This window comes from Bubalus bubalis, chromosome 9, assembly GCF_019923935.1.
Source record: "Bubalus bubalis isolate 160015118507 breed Murrah chromosome 9, NDDB_SH_1, whole genome shotgun sequence".
NCBI classification, from domain to species: domain Eukaryota; kingdom Metazoa; phylum Chordata; class Mammalia; order Artiodactyla; family Bovidae; genus Bubalus; species Bubalus bubalis.
In genome coordinates this window covers 42274930-42298864 of record NC_059165.1, presented here as the reverse complement: position 1 = coordinate 42298864, position 23935 = coordinate 42274930, and the positions used below count along the sequence as shown (strand labels likewise).

At 39.0% G+C, this 23935-nt stretch overlaps 2 protein-coding genes across 2 annotated transcripts in view; both read right to left on the bottom strand.

Moving 5' to 3' along the window:
* The window catches only part of LOC112586849 (mucin-2-like), a 72106-nt gene extending 49797 nt beyond the window's left edge, over positions 1 to 22309 (bottom strand). Inside the window, exon 1 of the mRNA XM_045166552.1 lies at positions 22291 to 22309. The gene's annotated coding sequence lies outside the window, so the exon portion shown is untranslated. The remainder of the gene's footprint in view (positions 1 to 22290) is intronic.
* On the bottom strand, positions 4313 to 21680 carry LOC112586847 (hepatitis A virus cellular receptor 1). Its single transcript, XM_025292345.3, has 8 exons — positions 21626 to 21680; positions 19280 to 19612; positions 15574 to 15942; positions 14441 to 14536; positions 11273 to 11328; positions 7875 to 7989; positions 6995 to 7031; positions 4313 to 4635 (listed from the first exon to the last, which is right to left on the bottom strand). The coding sequence occupies exons 1-8, from the start codon at positions 21666 to 21668 to the stop codon at positions 4533 to 4535; spliced, it is 1152 nt and encodes a 383-aa protein (XP_025148130.3). The 5' UTR covers positions 21669 to 21680; the 3' UTR covers positions 4313 to 4532.
* Positions 22310 to 23935: the final 1626 nt, after the last annotated feature.

Here is a 23935-nt window from a genome sequence, read left to right as displayed (position 1 = left end):
CCTGAGCTGCTTGGACCTGGGAAGGGCACAAAACGCAGGCCCAACCTAGTCTGGGCCTTGGTGGACTACCCGAGAACCTGAACCTGAGCGGCTTAGACCTGGAAAGTGCTTGCAACCCAGGGCCTGCCACAGACAGTTCCCGGCAGAGCAACCTAGAGCCTGAGCAGCGTAGACTGGGAAAGCACACGTGCTGTGAGCAGGGGCAAACCCAGTGTGGCCGAGACACTGCAAGCACTCCCCACACATGCCAGTAATATTTGTTTGCAGTGTTCCTCCCTCCCCACAGCACGACTGAACAAGTGAGCCTAAGAAAAGTGACCTCCACCTGCCCCTTGTGTCAGGGTGGAAATTAGACACTGAAGAGACCAGCAAACAGAAGAAGCTAAAATAAACAGAGGGAACTGCTTTGGAAGTGAGAGGTGCAATAGATTAAAACCCTGTAGTTAGCACCAACTACATAAGAAGGGGCCTATAGATCTTGAAGAAGTATAAGCCAGACCAAGGAACTATCTGAAAATGAACTGCCCCAAACTGTATGCAACAGCTCCAGAGAAAGTCCTAGATATGTTTTTTACTATTATAATTTTATAAATTTTCTTAAACTTTTAAAAATTTTTAACTCCTCTATTACTCATTTAATTTTCATTTTTATTACCTACTATTACCTTGCAAAAAAAAAAAAAGACCCTATTTTTAAAGCAAACTTCATATATATATATTTTATAATTTTGTGACTTTGTTTTTTTTTTAATATTGTATTTTTGAGAATCTAACCTCTACACTAGATTTTTAATCTTTGCTTTTTGGTATTTGTTATCAATTTTGTACCTTTAAGAACCCAATCTTCAGTACCCATTTTTACTTCGGAGTGAGATTATTGGCCTCATTGCTCTCTCGCCACTTTAGGCTCTCCTTTTTTTCCACCAGGTTACCTCTATCTCCTCCCTTCCCCTTCTCTTCTCTACCCAACTCTGTGAATCTCTTTGTGTGTTCTGGCCTGTGGAGAACACTTAATTAGGGAACTGATTACTGACTGGATCTGTCTCTCTCCTTTTGATTCCCCCTATTATCCTCCTGGCCACCTCTGTCTCCTACCTCCCTCTTCTCTTCTCTGTGTAACTCCATGAACATCTCTGAGGGATCCAGACTGTGGAGAGCACATAGGAAGTGATTACCGGCTAGCTTGCTCTCTCCCCTTTTGATTCCACCTCTTCTCCTCCTGGTCACCTCTATCCCCCTCCTCCCTCTTCTCTTCTCCATGTAACTCTGTGAACCTCTCTGGGTGACCCTCACTATGGAGAAACTTTTCATCATTAACCTAGATGTTTTATCATTGGTGCTGTATAGATGGAGAAGTCTTCAGGCTACTGTAAGAATAAGACTGAAAACCAGAGGCAGGAGGCTTAAGTCAAAATCCTGAAAACACCAAAGACATTCTGACTCCAGGGAGCATTAATAAATAAGAGCTCATCAAAAGCCTCCATACTACACAGAAACCAAGCACCACCCAAGGGCCAAGAAGCTCCAGAGAAAGACATACCACACAAATTCTCCAGCAACACAGGAACATAGCCCTGAGCTTCAATATACAGGCTGCCCAAAGTCACTCCAAACCCACTGACATCGCATAACTCACTACTGGACACTTTATTGCACTCCAGAGAGAAGAAATCCAGCTCCACCCACCAGAACACTGACACAAGCTTCCCTAACCAGGAAACCTTGACAAGCCACCCATCAAACCCCACCCACAGTGAGGAACCTCCACAATAAAGAGGAACCACAAACTGCCAGAACATGGAAAGGCCACCCCAAACACACCAATATAAACAAGATGAAAGGCAGAGAAATACTCAGCAGGTAAAGGAACAGGATAAATCCCCATCAAACTAAACAAAAGAGGAAGAGATAGGGAATCTACCTGATAAAGAATTCCAAATAATGATAATGAAAATGATCCAAAATCTTGAAAACAAAATGGAATCACAGATAAATAGCCTGGAGACAAGGATTGAGAAGATGCAGGAAACACCAATACAGTATACTAATGCATATATATATGGAATTTAGAAAGATGGTAACAATAACCCTATATGCAAGACAGCAAAAGAGGCACAGATGTATAGAACAGTCTTTTGGACTCTGTGGGAGAGGGTGAGGGTGGGATGATTTGGGAGAATGGCAATGAACTATGTATATTATCTTATGTGAAATGAATCGCCAGTGCAGATTCGATGCATGATACAGGATGCTCGGGGCTGGTGCTGGGATGACCCAGAGGGATGGGATGGGGAGGAAGGTGGGAGGGGGGTCAAGATGGGGAGCACATGTACACCCATGGCAGATTCATGCCAATGTATGGCAAAACCACTACAATATTGTGAAGTAATAAGCCTCCAATTAAAATAAATAAATTTATATTAAAAAAAAAAAAAACAAGCATCCAGCCCTCATGGACCACTTTGGTGTGAGTACCTCTGAATTTCCCCCAAATTACTCAAGCATGAGTTATTTCAGGGTTTACTCAAAGTGAAATTAATCTCCAGCCTTTTAGCTGTTCATGTAGAAATTATTCTAAATGATTAAAATTATCCTTACATTTAGCCTTTGTCTAATTCTTCTGGGAAAACCAAAATTTAATTGACTTGTGAAAAAGAAATATAACACAGGTATTGATTCAATATGAAAAAGACCTTTTATCCTTCCAAAACAATTTTAAAAATCAAAGTGGTTTGAGGACAATTTAGCATTTTGTAGAAACTGGTAACACTATCAAACAATACTATTATATTTGCAAACTCTATTTTCTTTTTTTTTTTTTTGCAAACTCTATTTTCTAAAACAGAAAGCCTCTTTGCTACTCCTTCCATCTCTTTTTTCCTTGTATTTTTTTTATTTCTGCCCTGCCTGGTTCTAAAAATCAGAGCCTTCCAGTTGTCAACATAAGCACCAAGAACTGTGGCACTGATGTAGCAAAAATATCATAAATTATATGGCAATTGATTTTCTTCTCCTGGTGTCTTCATGGTCTACTCAATACCATTGCTTCTGCTAACTGCTACAATACCATCCTCCTCCCAAAGAAAGCATTCAATGCCTTGTATTTCCAGAACCCTGAGAAACCAAATTTGTCTATAATGGCAAAATTACACTCACTGCCATTTTTCTTTTTTTTTTTTTTCATTTTTTTTTAACTTTACAATATTGTATTGGTTTTGCCATTTATCAACATGAATCCGCTACAGGTATACACTGTTCCCCATCCTGAACCCTTCTCCCTCCTCCCTCCCCTTACCATCCCTCTGGGTCGTCCCAGTGCACCAGCCCCAAGCATCCAGTATCGTGCATCGAACCTGGACTGGAAACTCATTTCATATATATTATACATGTTTCAATGCCATTCTCGCAAATCATCCCACCCTCGCCCTCTCCTACAGAGTAAAAGACTGTTCTGTACATCAGTGTCTCTTTTGCTGTCTCGTATACAGGGTTATTGTTACAATCTTTCTAAATTCCATATATATATGCATTAGTACACTGTATTGGTGTTTTTCTTTCTGGCTTACTTCACTCTGTATAATAGGCTCCAGTTTCATCCACCTCATTAGAACTGATTCAAATGTACTCTTTTTAATGGCTGAGTAATACTCTATTGTGTATATGTACCACAGCTTTCTTATCCATTCATCTGCCGATGGACATCTAGGTTGCTTCCATGTCCTGGATATTATAAACAGTGCTGCGATGAACACTAGGGTACACGTGTCTCTTTCAATTCTGGTTTCCTCAGTGTGTATGGCCAGCAGTGGGATTGCTGGGTCATAAAGCAGTTCTATTTCCAGTTTTTTAAGGAATCTCCACACTGTTCTTCATAGTGGCTGTACTAGTTTGCATTCCCACCAACAGTGTAAGAGGGTTCCCTTTTCTCCACACCCTCTCCAGCATTTATTGCTTGTAGACTTTTGGATCGCAGCCATTCTGACTGCTCACTGCCATTTTTCCATTGGGTGAATAAAAACCTGTACACACCATGATTTGAAACCTTGGGGACCCTAAGCAATATCACATTTGGAGTCAGTTGATAGGACAATCATGAAGTGCTTGTATGTTAAGTCCTTAAAGTCCCAGATTAGATGTCCTGATTCTGTTGTATTCAGGTATTCTTGACAGCCTTGGTAACTGAGGTAGAAATGTTTTTTTTCTATCTTCCCAATGAGAATTCTTGATGGAAAACAGGATTCATGAGGTCTAAAGAAAATGTACAATTCTAAGAAGTATGTTTCATGTTTTGAAGAGACCTTTGCAATGATCAGAAAGTTTGAACCAATTTAATATAAAAAATTAGGACTCTGTGACAGAGGTTGACTTTACACAGTTGAGCTAGCATCCCTCTATCCAGTGTCCCTTACTCAGAGGAATGCCATGGGAAACTGACTGAAAAATTCTGCAGCTGATTCAGAGGACTCTGACACGGTGTCTGGTCACTGTCTGCTATAGTCAAGGCATAGCACTTTAGAATCTGGATCCAGGACTTAGTGAGAGTCATCAATAATGCAGATATTGTCTTCTGCTTGGATAGGCTTCAGAGCTGCATTTTTCAAAGCTCCAATGCGAGAATCTTTCAATGGAATCACACTGTAGAAACAATAACACGAGTAAGAAAAAGAGGATCAATTCTCAGGTATGAGCAGCATATTTGTTTATATTCATTCAAGCCTGGGTATTTGCATTTCTCAGAGCCCCATTCAAACATCCTATGAAATGAATAGAAGCTTCCAGAATTGTGAATATGAAGTTACAGGAAATTATTTTTGATAAGGAGGTAGAAAGTCACACCTTTTGGTTTCAAAAAACTCACACTGGTCTCTTTCAAGACACTCATGCAATAGAACACAAAAATTTATAATCTAAGAAGACAAATACCACACATCAAATTGAAGTATTAAACCAGGATGCACAGTCTCAAAGATGGCCAGAAAATGGTTTGGCTGGTGTTTTTCTACCAGAGAACTGTGACCCTTTAGCGATGTTATTTAGTGGTATGTATCCTGTATTTAAGATAAATATATATAAGTATACAAAATATCAGAGCATATCAGATGTAGTAAAATACAATTGCATCACCTAAGAGTGTTCTAGATCACAGAGTCAAAAATCACACCCTGCCTTAACAGTCAAAATTAGAAAGCCATGGGTTAGATGAGTTTTATAACATGAATGCTCACACATCAAGTGTACACAAAGGTCATTTGTGGGGTTTTGATATCAATGCTTTTGTAGAAGTTGTCCGTAGACACTATTTTTGTTACCCAAGCCTGCCCAGAAATGAAATGAAATGCAATGAATCATCACTCTGCTCTGATCTTTAAGTAGATTAGTCATACATGTGTGGAAACAGGTTAGGTATCAGAGCTCAAAATGAGTCAATGTGATATAGCTGCCTCCAAAAATAACATCATGAGGAAATACACCTTTTTGTTTTTGTTTTGTTTGCTTCCCTATATTATACAGCATCTTCTACAACAAATATTTTCTTTTCTAATTAAGTGATTGAAAACTGAAACTTTAAAGAAGTAAACATTGAAAGAACAAAAATAAACTAAAAGATGTTATCATTCATGCTTTTCTGTCTGTAGGGAGTACTTTTTTTTTTTCCACTCTTGGAAGCTGACAGTCAAAAACTCCTAAAATTCTGGTTATGGACTCTAAAGAGACCTCCTGTGTGGTGTGACCTTGGACGTCACTTAACATTTCTAAACCTGTTTTCTAATTAGTAAACTGAGAATAATACTACTGCCTGTCTCACAGGTTTATTGCTGGGAAGGTCATGTTTGCAATAATAAAATCCAGCATCTATGGAACACTTGCAATATGCTGGAGATTATTCAAGGCGTATTTTGTGGACTGGCTCATGTGATTAACTCAGATGTAGGAAAGATTGGGTACAAACATCCAATGAAAGAGAACTAAGAATAATGGATGGCAGTTAAAGAGGGACAAATTTGGAACAAAGAAAGACTTGGCTTAAAGCCCAAGCTGGACTAGATGAAGCAGTTTGTTTTGCTGGAAGTAGGTACTGGTTTCTGACCTTTACAGATGCTTGGGAAAATGACTGCAGGGATGCATACAAAGAAGATTTAATTTTTTATTGGGTGAAAGGGTAAATTTGCAAAAACTGTAAATTGAAATGCCTGTGAGGCCAGACAACTAATGTAAATGAACACAGCAGTCTGGGTATGGAATAATAGGGGATGGTGGGAACCATGGGGAGCTGGAGGCATGTCCCTATCCCCTGCCTTTGCAGGTCTTCAGCCTGGAGGTGTCTTCCTGCAGATTTTTGCAGAGCTGCCTTCTGCTTCTTTGGGGCTCACTCACATAGCCTACTGCCCTGATTCAGTATTCTCCATGGTATTTCTCTGGAAGTTCTATAAGGCCCCGCTTATTCATTTATATGTTTTCTGTCTGTTCTGCTCATCTTTTCGGAATATAATAGAGATTCAATAGACATGCAATAAACAAAGCACTGAATGAAATCAAATAACAAACTAAACAACCCATTCAAATGACCCCTGAAACAATATCTGCAATTTAGTTCTCTTGCTCTAAGAGATAAGGTTTGAGGTGTTATTTCTTTAGCAGTTATGACACAATTCCAGAGAAATATAGAGATGCTTGGAGAAGGAAATAGCAACCCACTCCAGTATTCTTGCCTGGAGAATCCCAGGGAAGGAGGAGCCTGGTGGGCTGCCATCTATGGGGTTGCACAGAGTCAGACACGACTGAAGCAACTTAGAAGCAGCAGCATAGAGATGCTAAAATCATCACTGCAAGGTTGAACAGCAATGGAGGTGCTCTATATAGTAGATTTTCCAGGATCCAGAGTATAAAATGGAGAACTCAGAAGGAAAAGAGGAGAGGGACAGAGACATTTTTCTTAGGTTTACTAGAGTAAGAACATCAAAGGCATTATTAACACAAACCATTTCAAACTTACCGTAGTAGCTCCACCTTGCTCCCCATGCAAAAATATCCTAAATTGAGGGGGAAGTGAAGAGAAAATTAAACATGCAAGCCAAAGAGTTCATGAGATTTTTTTTCCAAACCAGTATATTATTAAGATTATTACTTTAATATGAGCAAAATCAGTACAGCTCTGAGTCCAAAAGAAAATTAATTTCAAAGAAAGAATATTTTTAAAAAGAAGGAGAAAAAAAATCAATCTGGACCCTAACCTGATAACTCCAGGTAACTTCTCTTGAATCTCTAGGAGCCAAGTAAGCCCCTTGGTATAGAATATCTTGTGCTTCATAGTGTATTGACCTACATGCCCTAGCTTACTTTAATGCCATTATATTTCACTGAAAAAACCCTGAATATTGCGCTTCTCCCATAGAAGACAGATTTTACACACATATACACACACAACTGGTGGAAGGAGACCAGGAGGCATGGATGACTGTTATGTGAAACACTTTGTTCTTCTCCTAGCTCTGAAATCATGTACCCTTCTAATGTCTCTTGTGCTTCTTCTATTAAGTGGGTGTTATAAAACCATCAACAGTTTTACTCCCAATAGGGATAAAAAATTGTTATAGAGGGAACGGGAAAAGAACAAAATGGGAGGGAACAAATGTTGTATATTACAGTCGCTTTTGACTTACAAATCTCAACTTTACACAACCAGTGCTTATTTCTTCATGTTTATGGAACAATAAATTTAAGATAAATAAAAAATAAAAAAAGAACAAGGTAAGAACCAAAGAAGTTACATGAAATGGATATCTTATGGAATGTACAGCTACATGCAGTTGATTCAAGAATACTCCTGTGGGCTCAAGAATATTTCTGAATATTTCAGTCCTGAGGTAACTTACTTCTCCTAATCCAGAATACCACAAACATGACCAACAATGCCAAAATAGTAACCGAGATTCCAATGTAGACTCCCTTGTTGGTGCTCATCCATGTTTCTTGTGCCAGCGCTACAATCTACAGAAACATCAGCAGATCAAACACAAAACAGAAAAATAAAGCGATCTTGTTAGCATTATAGGCAGAAAACATTTCAGAAAATAATATACCCAGACAAATTATTGTTTATTGGCCCCTGGCTAGTTCTGGATCATGAGGGGTAAGACCAAATGATGTAAAGTTATAGCTTTATGATGAAATTCTAAGACAACACAAAATTCAAAATATATTTCAGGGTGGTGGAAATGTTTACATCTTACTTGCAGTGGTATTTAGAGAAGGGTACAGATATGTTAAAGCTCAAACTGTATGCTTCAAAAGAGTGTACTTTATTATTATAATTTATATATATTTTTAAAATAATAAGCTCTTTTCATAAATAATCCTCTTATGATACTAATCCAGAGAAGGCAATGGCATCCCACTCCAGTACTCTTGCCTGGAAAATCCCATGGACGGAGGAGCCTGGAAGGCTGCAGTCCATGGGGTCGCTGAGGGTCGGAAACAACTGAGCAACTTCACTTTCATTTTTCACTTTCATGCATTGGAGAAGGAAATGGCAACCCACTCCAGTGTTCTTGCCTGGAAAATCCCAGGGACGGGGGAGCCTGGTGGGCTGCTGTCTATGGGGTCACACAGAGTCGGACACGACTGAAGTCACTTAGCAGCATGATACTAATCAAAAACAATTTTGTTCCTATATAAGTTGCCATGGAGGTGCTATTTGAATGTGATCAGTTCCTGAAACTGGCCATTAATTAAAACACTTTTTTGAACTAGAATTCAAGATTCTATATCTTTATAAATGGGCATGAAAGTAGCTGCTCAGATTCATGGCTCTGCTTAACAACTAAAATGCTGTGCAATTGGGAAAAAAATTCCTAGTGTGACAGATCATCACCTCCTAGAGTAAACCCAAAATATACCAGGCCATCATGCTTGCCTCCATTACACAGCTTAATTCTAATTCTAAAGATGTCCCACCATCTAGGTATTTTAACAGAAAGGAAGTGAAAATCAGAGAAAAAGATTAAGTCTCAAGTCTTCTCCTGCATAAGAGTTTAATCTCTGGAGTCAGAATCCCAGACTAACTTTTATTTAGTTGCTCTGTAACCCTAGCAAGTTATTTAGCCTCTCTAAACCTCTTTTGCTGTCAAATGCAGATTAAATAGGGTTCTTGGGAAAGGCACTTCAGGTACCTCCTGATAAACACTCTGAGGAATACAGAGGAGGGTGATCTAGCCTCTGAGGTGTCCTTGCCTAAATGGAAAATAGTGCTTTGGGGGGGAAAAGCTGTGTTATCACCTTACTTGTGGGAGGGAAAGCAGTTAGATGGAACACAGGGTTACAGAAAGCAGTCTTTGTTTGCTTTTTAAAAAATATTATGTTACATAAAAACTGGAAGTTCATTTTTGAGTGTGCAGCTCAGGATAAAGAAAGGAAAACAAAAATCAACCATAATTTCAACATCCAGAAATAGTTACTATTACCATTTTTCATTATATACTCTTTTAGAATTTTATCTTTCTAGTAGTTTTCTTAACAGACACAGTTACCCTATCCAATGTATACTACAGTGTACACATCATTTTATCTTGTATCTATAACCTATATATAATATATATATTTTTTCATTTTTGGCAATGCTACTTGGCATGTGGAATCTTAGTTCCCTAATCAGCCATCGAACCTGTACTTACTTCATTGGAGGCTTGAAGTCTTAATGATTGGACTGTCAGGGAGGTCCCAATGCTATCTGAAAAGTTAGTTTTTTCGTTTAACAATTGACACTGTCTTCTCATGGCAGTAAGTACACTGAAGTGACAACATTTTTAGTGGCAATAAGTGGGCATGTTTAATTGATAAGTTATTAATCTCTTATTATTGAACTTTTAGGTTGTTTATAACATTTTCATGATTATAAACAGCAGCAATGTATATCTTGTTTTATATATCTTCATGTATATGTTCATTCTCCTCTTAAGATGCAGCTCAAGAAGTTGACCTACTGGGTGGATATATATGCTGCTTGGTTTCAAGATACTTGGGAGACACTTGATATCTTCACGGTCAAGACACAAAAATCCCACGATTGTGCTACCACCTATTGTGAACTTGCTTCTGTATTGCTTACATTATATAGAAGAGATTAATTGCTACTGAATATACCTGTCTTGCAGGTAACTGAGGTCAAAAACAATCTTCTCATTCAGAGTGTTTCTTCTTTTAAAACTAGCATAAGTCTGACTGACATGACATTTACATGGTGGCAGTTCTGCTATTTAACAAGCACCACAAATTTAGCCCATATCCATCAGATCAATCAGTACCCATATCATCAGAGTGATTAAAATCTTTCATATCATTCCTACGTGGTAGTGTTCTCATTGTCACTTAAGTTATGCAACATAAGGCCATTTGACGTCACATTAACCCCACTTTGCTTGAACTTGAATTTCTCTTACAATGTCCATGCTGCAATTTCTCACCACTTGCAATCAAGATTGCTCTCATACCTGAGTCTGTTCATGTTTTTTGCTTCTAAGAGTTAATTGCACATAGTGAAAGGAAAGTTGTTTCACCCAAGGGAGCCAAAAGTAAAAATCTCACTGATAAATTCTTCTAACTTACACACAAAGATAAGGCTTTGATGAACATCATAAGACTATAGTCCCTTGGATTTTTCCCAAGCTAATTGTGGGGAAAATACAAGAACAAATTACAGAATCAAAGAGTTTGAAGACCTTAGGACCTTAATATGTCATCATATGGGGAGGATTATATATAGAAAGACTCAGCAGTGGCCTCAGAATTTCTCTATAGGAGGAAAATTGGATTGGAAAAGGATATTAGGGGGCCTATGTTTAAGGAACCACACTTTCATTGACATAATATTTTTGGTGGGGATGGCCCCCATTCCACTACATCAATTCAAGGCATGTTATTTCTCTAACAATGATCTAAGTCTTTCTTGTTATATGATGTTAAGTTACTATGCCTGAATTAATTCACTCTTTTTTTCTTGTCTTATAGTCAGGAGAAATTCTGTCTTGGCTGTATATGTGTGCTAGAGAAAAATATCACTTTTCAGGTATTTCTAACAAAGGAGTGCAGCTATATAGACTTAAAATTAATTAAACTATCCCTATTTAAGAGTCAAATTGTTTCTTCCTTTATTTTTTTAAATTAGAAAGAATCAATCTGTGGACTAGTCTGACAATAATAATCTCTAAATGTAACTTGATTCCAGAAGAGACATATAAGTGAATCAGGCTAATAAAATAGGAAGGAATATGCTTACAGTTTGATTGTTATGCCAATGAGGATCTGGAGACTGGGTCACAGTGCCATTTCCATCTGCTCAACAAGAAAGAAAATTAATAATAATTACAAAATGATATTGAACTTTCCTGCAATCACCAAATATATTCACACTGCATTCTGGTAATGAATGGAACGTTGAATAATCATATGGCCTAATGCTGTAGGCATCCCAGGAATAACACCAAGTTAATAAAATTTATTAATTTAAGTAGTAAGGTTGTGTTTCTTAACCATTTTGTCATGGACACTTTGACAATGACCCTTTTTTTTCTCCGTATGGCGCGGGAAAAAAATGCATGCTCACAGAAAATATACTGACAATTTTAGACAAGTCAGAGTGACCCATTCTCAGAACTAGGTTAAAAATTACCACTTACAGATAAATAATCAGTATTTTCATGGCAGCTCAGAAACTTGCAATGAGTGCTCAGAAGTCATTACACATCCAACGAGCAGAACCACTCTGTTCAAAATGAACATTACATTGGTTTTACATTCAAAATGTGAGTGAAATGCACTAAGATACTCAAACAGGTGGCATCCAACTCCTACATTATATGCCAGTGTGCCCAGACACTGATCCAAATGTGCTTTAGAAAAAATGTTACAACACTCCTAAGGCCAGTATACCTTATACTACCTAAATTCCCAATATAAAATGATACATTGTGTTAAAGTTTTCAATGTCCAAATTTAAATGTTTTGAAAAATCTCTTTTGTCCCACAGAACATATACTGTTGGCCCTTCTAAGCAAATATAGGTCAAATACAGGATTCTCTCTTTACTTAGTATCTATTATATACAATCACTTTACATCCTTATACCCATTTTCTTAATCCGAAATTTTAGATGAGGTGCTGAAATGGTGGAAGTTTCCAACTCTACTAAAGGACAAGATCCTCAGCTCATAACCACCGCACACACTATGTTCCCATCCAATGTAAATTCTGCAGGTCTCAGAGATTCCCATACTACTGACAGAGCTATAAAACCATCATGTTCTAATGGTAGTGAAAATAACCACATCCGCCTAAATTTTCACAGTTTACATTACTCTATCTACAATTTAAACATTCTGACACTACTTCTTCAAGAGACAGACACTGTCTACAGTCTAGTCTCTGTATAATTTATGTTATAACCTTAAATCCTTAAGCTATAGAATGAGTGATGTTACAAAAAAATAGCATGGACTTGAGTTATATGAAACTTGACTTCAGTGCTGACATGTCACTTACCAATATGACCTTGACAAATGTCCTTTACATACACATTACATACATATGCATGTAAATATATGTATTTATATTTCTAGCTGGGGTAACCTTGAACTACAAGCTGTTGATAGCACCCATCTCATAAAGTTATCACATTAGATGATGCATGTAAGGTGCTTAACACCATATTAAACAAATATCAGGTGTCACAATTATGTTGCTATATAACAATAGGAGCAAAGGGGAAGGGACACCATGCAATGGATTTTCCAAATATCCTATCCTTCATTCCTTACAAACATGTAGTGAGGAATGAAACAACTTGCCCATGGGTGTGCAGCTTGAAACTGCCATTGGCAGGCAGTTGAATTGGAAGCTGTTTGTCTCCAAAGTAGAACTAAATGTCCTCCTCAGTCTGGCAATGGCAAGAAATAAACCTGCCCTGAAAGAATTAAATGAGATACTGCACAACAATTTGCTGGCACGTGCATCTGAAAAGATAGGTGCAGGCCCTATGAAAACCAAAATTCCTCCTGGACTAACATTCTTGACTTTGTGAGGCTTTAACCCATTGAAGTGTGACTCGGGCACTGTGAGGATTTGGCTTAAGGGCCTCAGAGATGCTGCCAAGACGGCAGCAGTCACAGAAGTCGTGGGGACACAGCTGCTGCAATGCCTGTTCCATGCTGCCAAGTCTACTTGACCAGGTTTTAGTGACATATTTTAGAGAACAATTTCCCATTTTCTACTTTGTTCTTCCTCTTAGACTAAAAGTGTGGGGTGTAGTTGCCCCAACTGCTCTTACCTGTATTTTTATCTGCTTTCTCCTTGTTTCTGTGCCAAGAAACACTTCACACCAAGGATTCCAGTTTCAAAACCAAATGTCACTATTAGCTAATTTCAATTAAATTGGTCCCTATCTGAGTCCTGCTGCATGTCTGTTTTCAATTAAGAGCTTCCTTGAATGATTGGCAAAGTAGGCTACCCTGGGTGTTTGCTACAGAATAGCAACTCCTGAGCATGATGAATCATATGCACAAGTCTTATAAAATCTTACAAAATCAGACCTTGTTTGGATGCTTCACAGGCACATGGACAAATAAGCCAGATCTGCATTACAAAGGGGTTCACACGTGGCACTCTCCAAATATACTACCATGGGTAACAGAGTTAGCTCAGAAAGATGACAATTCAATATCATCTTTCTCCATTATAGGAAAAACAAACTAATCTTACATCTCAAAAGAATATGGAGTTTCCCAAACTAGGGAGAACTGGGAGACTTTTGGAATGGAATAGCACAATCCTAGTGGGACCTGCCTCTTTGGCTCTGGTGCCCATGTCCTCAATCCAACTCAAAGTGTCCATGTGAAATGAAAGCTCGACAAGGCAGCAGGGGAGCCTCCTGGCTCTGTGTAATTTCTGGGGCTTAGAGGAAGCATAAACAGGTGACCAGTTCAGTCTGGACCAGTTTGGATTTAATTGTTTTAAGGCTCTGCCCAGGGAAGTATGCCTAGAAATAAGTTTAAAGACAAGGCTGATTCATTTTATTTAGCAAAATGTGGATATGTATGTGGATGATCCCAAGTCATACAAGCTGCCTGTGTCACTCAAATGTACGTATTTCTGGACATTCTAAGTAACGGTCATAGTTCCCAGTCCATCGCTTACCTTGTAACTGTGTCCCCAGATCTTTATCTCAAAGAACGCTTGTAAAAATAAGTAATATTTCCTCCATTTTCCAAAGGATAAACACAGATTCAAAGAGAGTAATAAGACATTTGTTCAAGTTGCATAGCTAAATGGAATAGCCATTGTTGGGATTCAAGTCATGCTTGTCTTATTTCAGAATATGTGCTCTGAACAATGTGCTAATATTATCAAAATTTGAATGTTCCCAGGTGTTCAGGAAAGAAACTGAAGTTACCTGTTGAACAAGAGTGCCATGGTGAGCTGGTTATGTTTCTTTCATACAGGGTAGTAGGCTGGCTTTCTGCTGTCTGAGTTGGAGAAGATAAAGAAGCTATAGGAATGACAAGAATGGAAAAGTAGTGTTCAATTAGTGGAGGAAAATTTACACCCCCAGCAGAAAGAACAAACAAAACTAAATCAGAAATTACCCTTTGACTGTTTCTTAGAAATATATTAATAGATGTCCTTATGGTAGTTACCTGCTATGTAAGCATTTCATTTTCATGAATAAATCTGATCAAGATAATGATCTGAGAGCTTAACAATAGAATTATTTCACTTTTTATACTTCTTTTGTTGTTCAGTTGCTAAGTCGTGTCTGACTCTTTGCAACACCATGACTGCAGCATGCCATGCTTCCCTGTCCTTCTCTGTCTCCTGGAGTTTGCTCAAACTCATGTCCATTGAGTCAGCAATACTGTCTACCCATCTCATTCGCTGCCACCCTCTTCTCCTTTTGCCTTCAATCTTTCCCAGCAGCAGGGTCTTTTCCAATGAGTCAGCTGTTTGCATAAGATGGCCAAAGCATTGGAGTTTCAGCTTTAGCATCAGTCCTGGGGTTGTCATAAGAATTAAGGGGCTTAAAATTATAAAGTAGTTAGCATGTTTCCTGAAACAGGAAACAGAGTAAGCATTAACTTCACCGAAATCGTATCCTCAAGTGTTGGGTTTGGCTTCAAAATGGATTAAATGATCTCTATTCAGAGCTCCTTGTAAGACAGAATCTCATTCATTTGGCCCTTTTCTGGCACTCTTATTTTTTCCTCATAATTCTATGTTAAACAGGGCTGAATGCACCATCCTTCTTAGATGTCCATGACCAGTGGTCTGGCTTTTTTTTTTTTTTCTTGCTATTAATGATTCCTTTGATAATCTAGTAAAAACCATACGTCCCTCTCACTCTGAAAATGCTTAAAGATACAAAAGATGTATATAAGAGGGTGCAATGGTTCACAGATTCTGTGAAGCCAGGTTTGGGAACCTGTTAAGAATCCCTACCCTAGATTGTCCATATGCCTTAACACAGTGCCCTGGATGGTGTGTATCCTTACTTTAAAAACTTCTGCACTTAGAAGTACTTTTGCTTACCTGGCTGGAGGTCCTTTGTGGGTGCTGGCATTGGAGGAGCAGAAGTAGAGGACCTCACTGTCACTGGAGCAGTGGTGACTGTCATGGTTGGAGTAGTGGTGTTGATTGTTGTTGGCACAGCAGTGGTGGTGGTTGTTGGAGCAGTGGTGACCATTGTGGTTGGAGTAGTGGTGGTGGTGGTTGTTGGAGTTGTGGTGGTTGTTTGGGGGGTAGTAGTGGTGGTTGTTGTAATAGTGGTAGTTGCTGTTGGAGTAGTAGTAATGGTTGTCTTTCTTGTAGTGGTGGTTGTTCTTGGAGTAGTGGTGGTGGTTGTTGGAGTAGTGCTGGTAGTTGTTGTAGTGGTGGTGGTCGTTGTCGTTGTAGGTGGAGCTAGAAATCAACATGAAAGCAGGGATTCATCAAGCAGCAGGAAACAAGAGACTCGTGCTGGGCCTGTGCACCAACACAACCAAGCACACTGTCCCCAGGCAGAACTCAGCACTTATCTCCCATGAACTCCAAGTTCTTGTCATGGGTCAACTAGAATCTGTGACTGAGGAGGGAGTGAAGACATGGTCACAACAAGGCAACAACGGCATTTAAAGGATGATATTTCGGGAGGTGTTGCCATTAAAAAATGACACATGGGATTTGTGTTGAAGCACTTTGTACAGACTAGTCATACATATCAGATTTACATATCTTCATAAGCATCTGTGAAGGAGGGGAAAGTGTCTAGAGCCTGAAGCTGTCTTTGTCCTCTCAGCAGTACATGACTAGAATCCAAATAGTAGTTCCCAAGAACCAGACTATTGACCAAACAAATAGCATTCGCTTCTGTCAGTTCTAAGGGTACCCTCCCAACATATCTGCATCCTAAACGTGGATTAATTCACATCATTAACATATGCTGCATAACACAGATGCCATATGCCACCTGGGAAGCCCTGACAACAGTCATAGATAGTATATACATGAATGGATGGGGCTGTGTTCTAATACCTTTATTCATTAAAAAAAAAAAAAAAAAACTGTTGGTGAGCTTATTTTAGAATCTGATCTGGTCCTATGGCTACAGTTTGCTGGCCTGGGTCTAACAGTATAGTTAAAGATTTTGAAGAACAGTGCAGTCTCAATCCCCACCTTTCAGTTTGAAATGAAACTTAAGAAAAAGAGGAAGTAGAAAAACATCTGATCAAAGGAGTATAACAAGGACGAAATTTAATCAGCTTGTTCCACTAATGTGTCTTGCTCAGGACTAAATATTTCCTAAGGAAGAAGCTAGGACACTAAGGCTAGGAAAAGCTGCTGAGGAAGAGCCCTAAGAGAGGTTGAAAGTAAGCTCTTTCTGTGAAAAGTGCAAGAAAACTCAAGTAAAGTATTGGGTTGGAGGCAGAGAGTCACTTTGGCTCAGTTATGAACCCGTTTCCCACTGGACAGAGCAGTGACTTTGCAAATACTCATCTATTAAAGAATTTATAAGCACTACAAATGTCCCCTATTAATTTCTTTCTTCCTCCAAACCAATCATATAATTTCACAACTCCAAAAATAATCTCTTCTCCACACACAGCCTCCTGCCACATTTGTATAGCACCAGCATCTTTTGGCTTTCTTAAATTGCCTCCTAGATGTTTTCCCTGAGTCAGCTATTTTCTGCATCACAATTGACCTGATCTGACTTGCCTTCATCAAATAAGCTAAGTGTCTTTGATGAAGTTAGGAAAAGTTATGAAATTGAAATATCAAGTTCATTTAAACTAAAAGAGACCTAGCTTATAAAGGCTCTGAATATTGGGCTCTGTTTTCATTAGAAACTTTAGTGGGAAAATACTTACTATGAAAGAGCACCAGAAACCAGGAAATCCTTTAGAACCTGCTCCTTTCACCAAGTGGTAAGAAAAATTAAAATGTCTACATCAAGATAGAAAAACATAAACTTCCCAGTCCTTTGGATTTCACGAAATTCTTAAAAGCCAAAAGTGAACAGTTATTGAGACGAAAATGTTCTCATATTGCAATAAGGTGATTTTAATTATTTTTTCTTTTTTGTTGTTATAATTGTTCTATTTTATTATTAGCTTTCCTTAATCTCTTACTGTGCCTAATTTCTAAGTTAAAATTTATCGTTGGTATATTAGCAACGAGTCATATATGACTGAGCGACTGAACTGACAAGCACAGGAAAAAACATGCACAAGGTTTGGTACTCTGTGCAGTTTCAGCTATCCACTGGAGGAGACATTCTTGGAATCAACCCCCATGGAAATAAAAGCAAAAATAAACAAATGGGACCTAATTAAAATCAAAAGCTTCTGCACTACAAAGGAAACTATAAGCAAGGTGAAAAGACAGCCTTCAGAATGGGAGAAAATAATAGCAAACGAAACAACTGACAAAGAATGAATCTCAAAAATATGCAAGCAACTCCTGCAGCTCAATTCCAGGAAAATAAACGACCCAACCAAAAAATGGGCCGAAGAACTAAACAGACATTTCTCCAAAGAAGACATACAGATGGCTAACAAACACATGAAAAGATGCTCAACATCACTCATTATCAGAGAAATGCAAATCAAAACCACAATGAGGTACCATTTCACACCAGTCAGAATGGCTGCTATCCAAAAGTCTACAAAGCAATAAATGCTGGAGAGGGTGTGGAGAAAAGGGAACCCTCTTCCACTGTTGGAGGGAATGCAAACTAGTACAGTCACTATGGAGGACAGTGTGGAGATTCCTTAAAAAACTACAAATAGAACTACCATATGACCCAGCAATCCCACTGCTGGGCATACACACTGAGGAAACCAGAATTGAAAGAGACACGTGTACCCCAATATTCATTGCAGCACTGTTTATAATAGCCAGGACATGGAAGCAACCTAGATGTCCACCAGCAGTCGAATGGATAAGAAAGCCATTTTAACTTTTAAACAAGCAATTTAGTGATATGATGTGAGTGAAAGTGAAAGTCACTCAGTTGTGTGCAACTCTTTGAGACGCCATGGACTATAGAGTTCATGGGATTCTCCAGGCCATAATACTGGACTGGGTAGCCATTCCCTTCTCTAGGGAATCTTCGCAATTCAGGGATAGAACCCAGGTCTCCCACATTGCAGGCTGATTCTTTACCAGCTGAGCCATGATATGGTGTGAATTGTGCTTCAAAAAATCCAAGGGTAGAGGGAGGGGATGAAACTATCTAGACTCTTTCAATGTATATGCTACAAAATTGAGTTGACAGTTGTCAAAACCAAATAATACATCTATTTGACAGGACCTTATGTTACCTGTTTTATTTGTGTGAAACTTTCTATGAGTCTTAAAATGTTAAGAAAGAACATTTGAAAATTCTCCAAAGAAATGACCTCAGAGGAAAGGTCATATTTTCAAGAAGAAGAAATTCAGCTCCAAAAAAATACTCATTATATTTCAGTGTGGAACAGTGAATGCTTTTTCATGAACCAACTAGTGTTCCTGAAGCACTGCTTCAGGAGACAGTTTGCTGACTAGGAAGATCCTCTAGCCTATGGTCTTGAATCAAGGTTAGTCTTAACACTTCCGTCTACACAAATACAAGATATTCAGTTGAAGAGTTATTAGAAAACAAAATCATAGGAAACTTTTCTCTCCCTACTAAAGGAAAACAAAGTTAATATCAAACAGAAAACTCATCTCTGAGAACCCACAGGAAGTGATCAAAGAAGTAGGAAGGTAAGCTCACCTGGATTGATCCTCAACTCTAGGGTGGTTTTTATGTCATTGAACCACCCTCTCACCTCAATTCGGCAACAATACAAGCCACTGTCAGACACGGCAGCATTGTTTATGGTCAAAGACACATCCCTTCCACGAATATTGCCATTTAGCTGATAACGTCCATCCCTCCAATAGGTGACTCTGTATCCATCAGTCCAGATGATGTTAGTTCCACAGTTCACCCAAGGACATGCCCCTCGGCCCCAACACATGCTTGTGACTTCTCCATTATAGTAGCAGGGTAGAGTGACACTCTGACCCGCCACTCCAGTCACTCGATGGTAAGAGGTTACACCATCTGTAAATAAAGAGAAACCAGAGCATGAGGTCTCAAAATTTTAACTTTAATTTTATTTTCATTTTGTTCTTTATATAGTTTGTGCTGTTTGAAATTATCTAACTGTATCTTGAGTTTGTAAATTTAATATATGCATTTTTCTGGTAAACATATTCTTTAGCAGTATTATTATTAACCAGATATATTTGAGGATGAAACATCATATAAATGTCTTTCTGTATTCAGGATTACTTCCTAATAGGACAGGTTTATGAGAGAAAGTATCAGGACAAAGGGTAGAAATATGTTCAGTCTTTTGGTGAATATGATTCAAATCCCTCTCCAAAAGGTTTGAAACAAACATCACTCCAGTAATGCATCAGTGTGGTGTGCATTTTATCCTGTGTTTGACAGGTATCTGCTTACTAAATGTTAATACATACAGGTGGCTTTTCCTCTCCCCTGGATTCAGTCACTGTCTCAGTTGAAATCTGATTTTAAAACAGAGTTGCATTTAAAATTTTTGATTTTCAATTTTATTGCAATTTTTTAAATAGCTATGCAAAAAACTTCACCTCACAAATCTAAGTTAAAGAAAAAACAGCTAATAGCCTACTTACAGCATCATTGGCAAGAAGGCAGAGGCTAATAAACTCTTTAGAAATCAGTTTTTGGAAAAAAGGGTTTATAATACTCTCAGAAGGAACTGAGGCTTATAATGGGCTTTGTTGTTTTGTTTAGTTGCTTAGTTGTATTGGACTCTTTCCACCCCATGGACTGTAGCCCACCAGACTCCTCTGTTCATGGAATTTCCCAGGCAAGAATTCTGGAGTGAGTTGCCATTTCCTTCTCCAGGGGATCTTCCTGACTCTGGGATCAAACCCATGTCTCCTGCGTTGGTAGGTGGATTCTTTACCACTGAGCCACCTGGGAAGCCCATCATGGGATTTAGGATCGATTAAAAAAACTTCAAGCAGGGATCCCTTCTTGTGAGTTGATGACTGTCCTGCAATGGAGCACTGTCCAGTTGGCCAGGTGAAACCAAAAAATTGGACAATATTCAATCAAATATTAAACTTTACCTCTTAAAAACAAACAGGCAGGAAAACTCTCTCCTGCAGCAGTGGTTTAAAAAACTGTTATTGCCAAATGAGTCTGAGTAGTCCTTAAAAGAATCTGAGATTCAACAACCAGTCATAATTAGAACTGGGCTGTAAATCTGGGAAATGCTGTGGGAATAAAACACTCATTGTTATATAAAATAAGTCTAGTTTTTATTACCAAAATTCTGATTATATTTAATTTTTCTTAATATCATTTTTGAATTATAAAGGTAATTTATGCTGATTATAGAAGTTTATTACAGAATACAATTTAAAAATATACTTTTCCTCATATTCCTACCTCTAGAGATTTTTTTAATTTAGGATTATGTCTATTCCTAAAAATTTCCCCTAACTCATAGAATGTTAAAATATGAGATAAATTATTTTGTTTATTAAAAATTAAATGTTTTGATTATTGATTAAAAAAAAATCTTGGCCACTTGGCACCACATGTGGGATCTTAGTTCCCCAACCAGGGATAGAACTCATGCTTCCTACATTGGAAACACAAAGTTTTAACCACTGGAAAACCAGGGAAGTTAAAATACTTTCTTTTTAAAAGAAACAGTTACCCATGGTTAAAAAAAATCAAAAAGTACAAAATAGTACAATAAAGGACTCGTCTCCTTCCCACCCATCACCATTGCTTCTTCCCACCCTCGTCCACGGTTACTCTTTCTTACTCATATACTTGAGTAGTTCATGTATACACAACCATCTACCTACTACTTTTTTTTTTTTTAATTTAAACACAAAAAGCAGCATAAGCTGTACTGTACTGCAGCATGCCTTATTCACCTACCCATAGATTTTTTAATTCTTAGAACTTAAGCTTGATCCCATTACCTTCAACAAAATCCCCCTCCATCATGCCTACACACCCCCTACATCCTTGGGGTTCCAAAGCACAATCCACCTATTCACTTACCTGGCAGGAGTAGGAGGCCCAGGATGGCTACCCAAGGATGCATGACGCTATTGGCCTGAAGGAAAGAGAAAGCAGACTGCTTGGTGTGGCCCTCAATCAGATGGTATCAGAACAAGTCTTAATTCTCAGATTGCAACTTCTCCTTTCACCCTTACAGGGTGAATCACATAAGCCTGCCTGCAGGAAGTAGGAACTGAAGTGAAGTCGATCAGTCATGTCTGACTCTTTGCGACCCCATGGACAATAGCCTACCAGACTCTGCCGTCCATGCGATTTTCCAGGCAAGAATACTGGAGTGGGCTGCCATTTCCTTCTCCAGGGGATTTTCCCAACCCAGGGATCGAACTTGGGTCTCCTGCATTGCAGGCAGATGCTTTACCCAGGAAGCAGGAGCACACTTGAAAATGCTTCCGCTGTCTGTCTGCTCCAGGTGACTGAGAGCTCTGCCCCTTACAACAGACAGGCAAAGCTGTCCTCTGAAACAGTGCCTACTTACCCAGCTCCTTTCCTACACCTAGAGTCAAATAGGAGTCTAGGTGCTGACAGAGGAGATAAGAGAGCAAACACGAAGGAAATGAGAGGAAGGCTTAGCAGGGAAAGCCAGAGCAAAGACCAGATTTCCCATGGCAAATATACACTTACCCTTAGCCTTGAAGATGAGTCACCTGGCTTTCTGGTGAGAAGAGGGTACTTCTTCCTTTGTGGTCACAATGGCTAGTCCCCAGCCTTAGTCAAATTATCAAATGTCCACTGAGCTAAGAACTGAGAGTTGTGAGTTTCACATAAGTGAGACTGGCTCAGGAGACTGCCTCTCAGATAGCTCTGAGGGACCACGCCCAAGAAGGGTGGAGAGATAAGCTTATATGTGATTTTGGAGAAGTATAATCAAACATCTCAGTAGAAGGTCACCACTAGGTAAAAGAAACAAATACCTCAATTAATGCCTTTAGCATTTTCTAAGTACAGAAGATGAAACTTGGATTCATAAAATTTTCTCCTGTAAACATCTAACTATCTGAAGGCTGTTTTACCAGTTTTCCCAGAGCACAGAGTACTTCATTTTGGATCACTGCACTAAATTCCTTTCAGGGTATATTGAGTATCAGTGACTACAATGGCTAGTGACTTAATTCTTACAGAACCAGATGGCTATGGACACTCCTTAACTGGCAGTGCCCCCTCATGGTTATAAATTCAATCATGATTTAGGAGGCAATTCATGACCACTTTATCTCATAGTGCAGTTCAGTTCAGTTCAGTCACTCAGTCATGTCTGACTCTTTGCGACCCCATGAATTGCAGCCCGCCAGGCCTCCCTGTCCATCACCAACTCCCGGAGTTCACTCAAACTCACATCCATCGAGTCAGTGATGCCATCCAGCCATGTCATCCTCTTTCGTCCACTTCTCTTCCTGCCCCCAATCCCTCCCAGCATCAGAGTCTTTTCCAATGAGTCAACTCTTCCCATGAAGTGGCCAAAGTACTGGAGTTTCAGCTTTAGCATCATTCCTTCCAAACAACCTCCCGGGCTGATTTCCTTAGAATGGACTGGTTGGATCTCCTTGCAGTCCAAGGGACTCTCAAGAGTCTTCTCCAACACCACAGTTCAAAAGCATCAATTCTTTGGCGCTCAGCTTTCTTCACAATCCAACTCTCACACCCATACATGACCACTGGAAAAACCATAACCTTGACTAGATGGACCTTTTTTGGCAAAGTAATATCTCTGCTTTTGAATATGCTATCTAGGTTGGTCATAACTTATACCTTTTTCTCAGTGAGGCCAGTATTTTGATGATCTTCAGTGTGCTCTTACTGGACTAGGCAATGCTTAATAGTAGCCAAAAGTCTTTGGACCACATGTCTTTCAAATCTGTTTTGGTCTGAGCAAAATACCCTGTGTTGCTTCTTCCCATATTTAGAGCTACACTATTAGAGTCTTGAGTTCATAAATAAATATATACATGTATACCTCTTAAATAAATATATATGTTCAAGTTGCCTAGTCATCATTTTTATCAGAGGTTTAGTCACACATTTAGTAATGCAAGAAATCACAATCTTGTAAAATAGGCCAAATACAAGTAACATAGCTGCTGTTGCTACTGCTGCTAAGTCGCTTCAGTGGTGTCCAACTCTGTATGACCCTATAGACGTCAGTCCACCAGGCTCTCCTGCCCCTGGGATTCTCCAGGCAAGAACACTGGAGTGGGTTGCCATTTCCTTCTCCAATGTATGAAAGTGAAAAAGTGAAAGTGAAGTCGCTCAGTCGTGTCCAACTCTTAGCGACCCCATGGACTGCAGCCCACC

Bases quoted from the DNA above. Each gene is read 5' to 3' on its own strand.
- LOC112586847 (XM_025292345.3), bottom strand. From the start codon at position 21,668: ATGCATCCTTGGGTAGCCATCCTGGGCCTCCTACTCCTGCCAG. The intron at 7,990-11,272 runs GTAAGCATATTC...ATGTTTCTGTAG, and splicing joins ATTGGCATAACAATCAAACT to ATTGTAGCGCTGGCACAAGA. The intron at 4,636-6,994 runs GTAAGTTTGAAA...TTGTTTCTACAG, and splicing joins AGCAAGGTGGAGCTACTACG to TGTGATTCCATTGAAAGATT.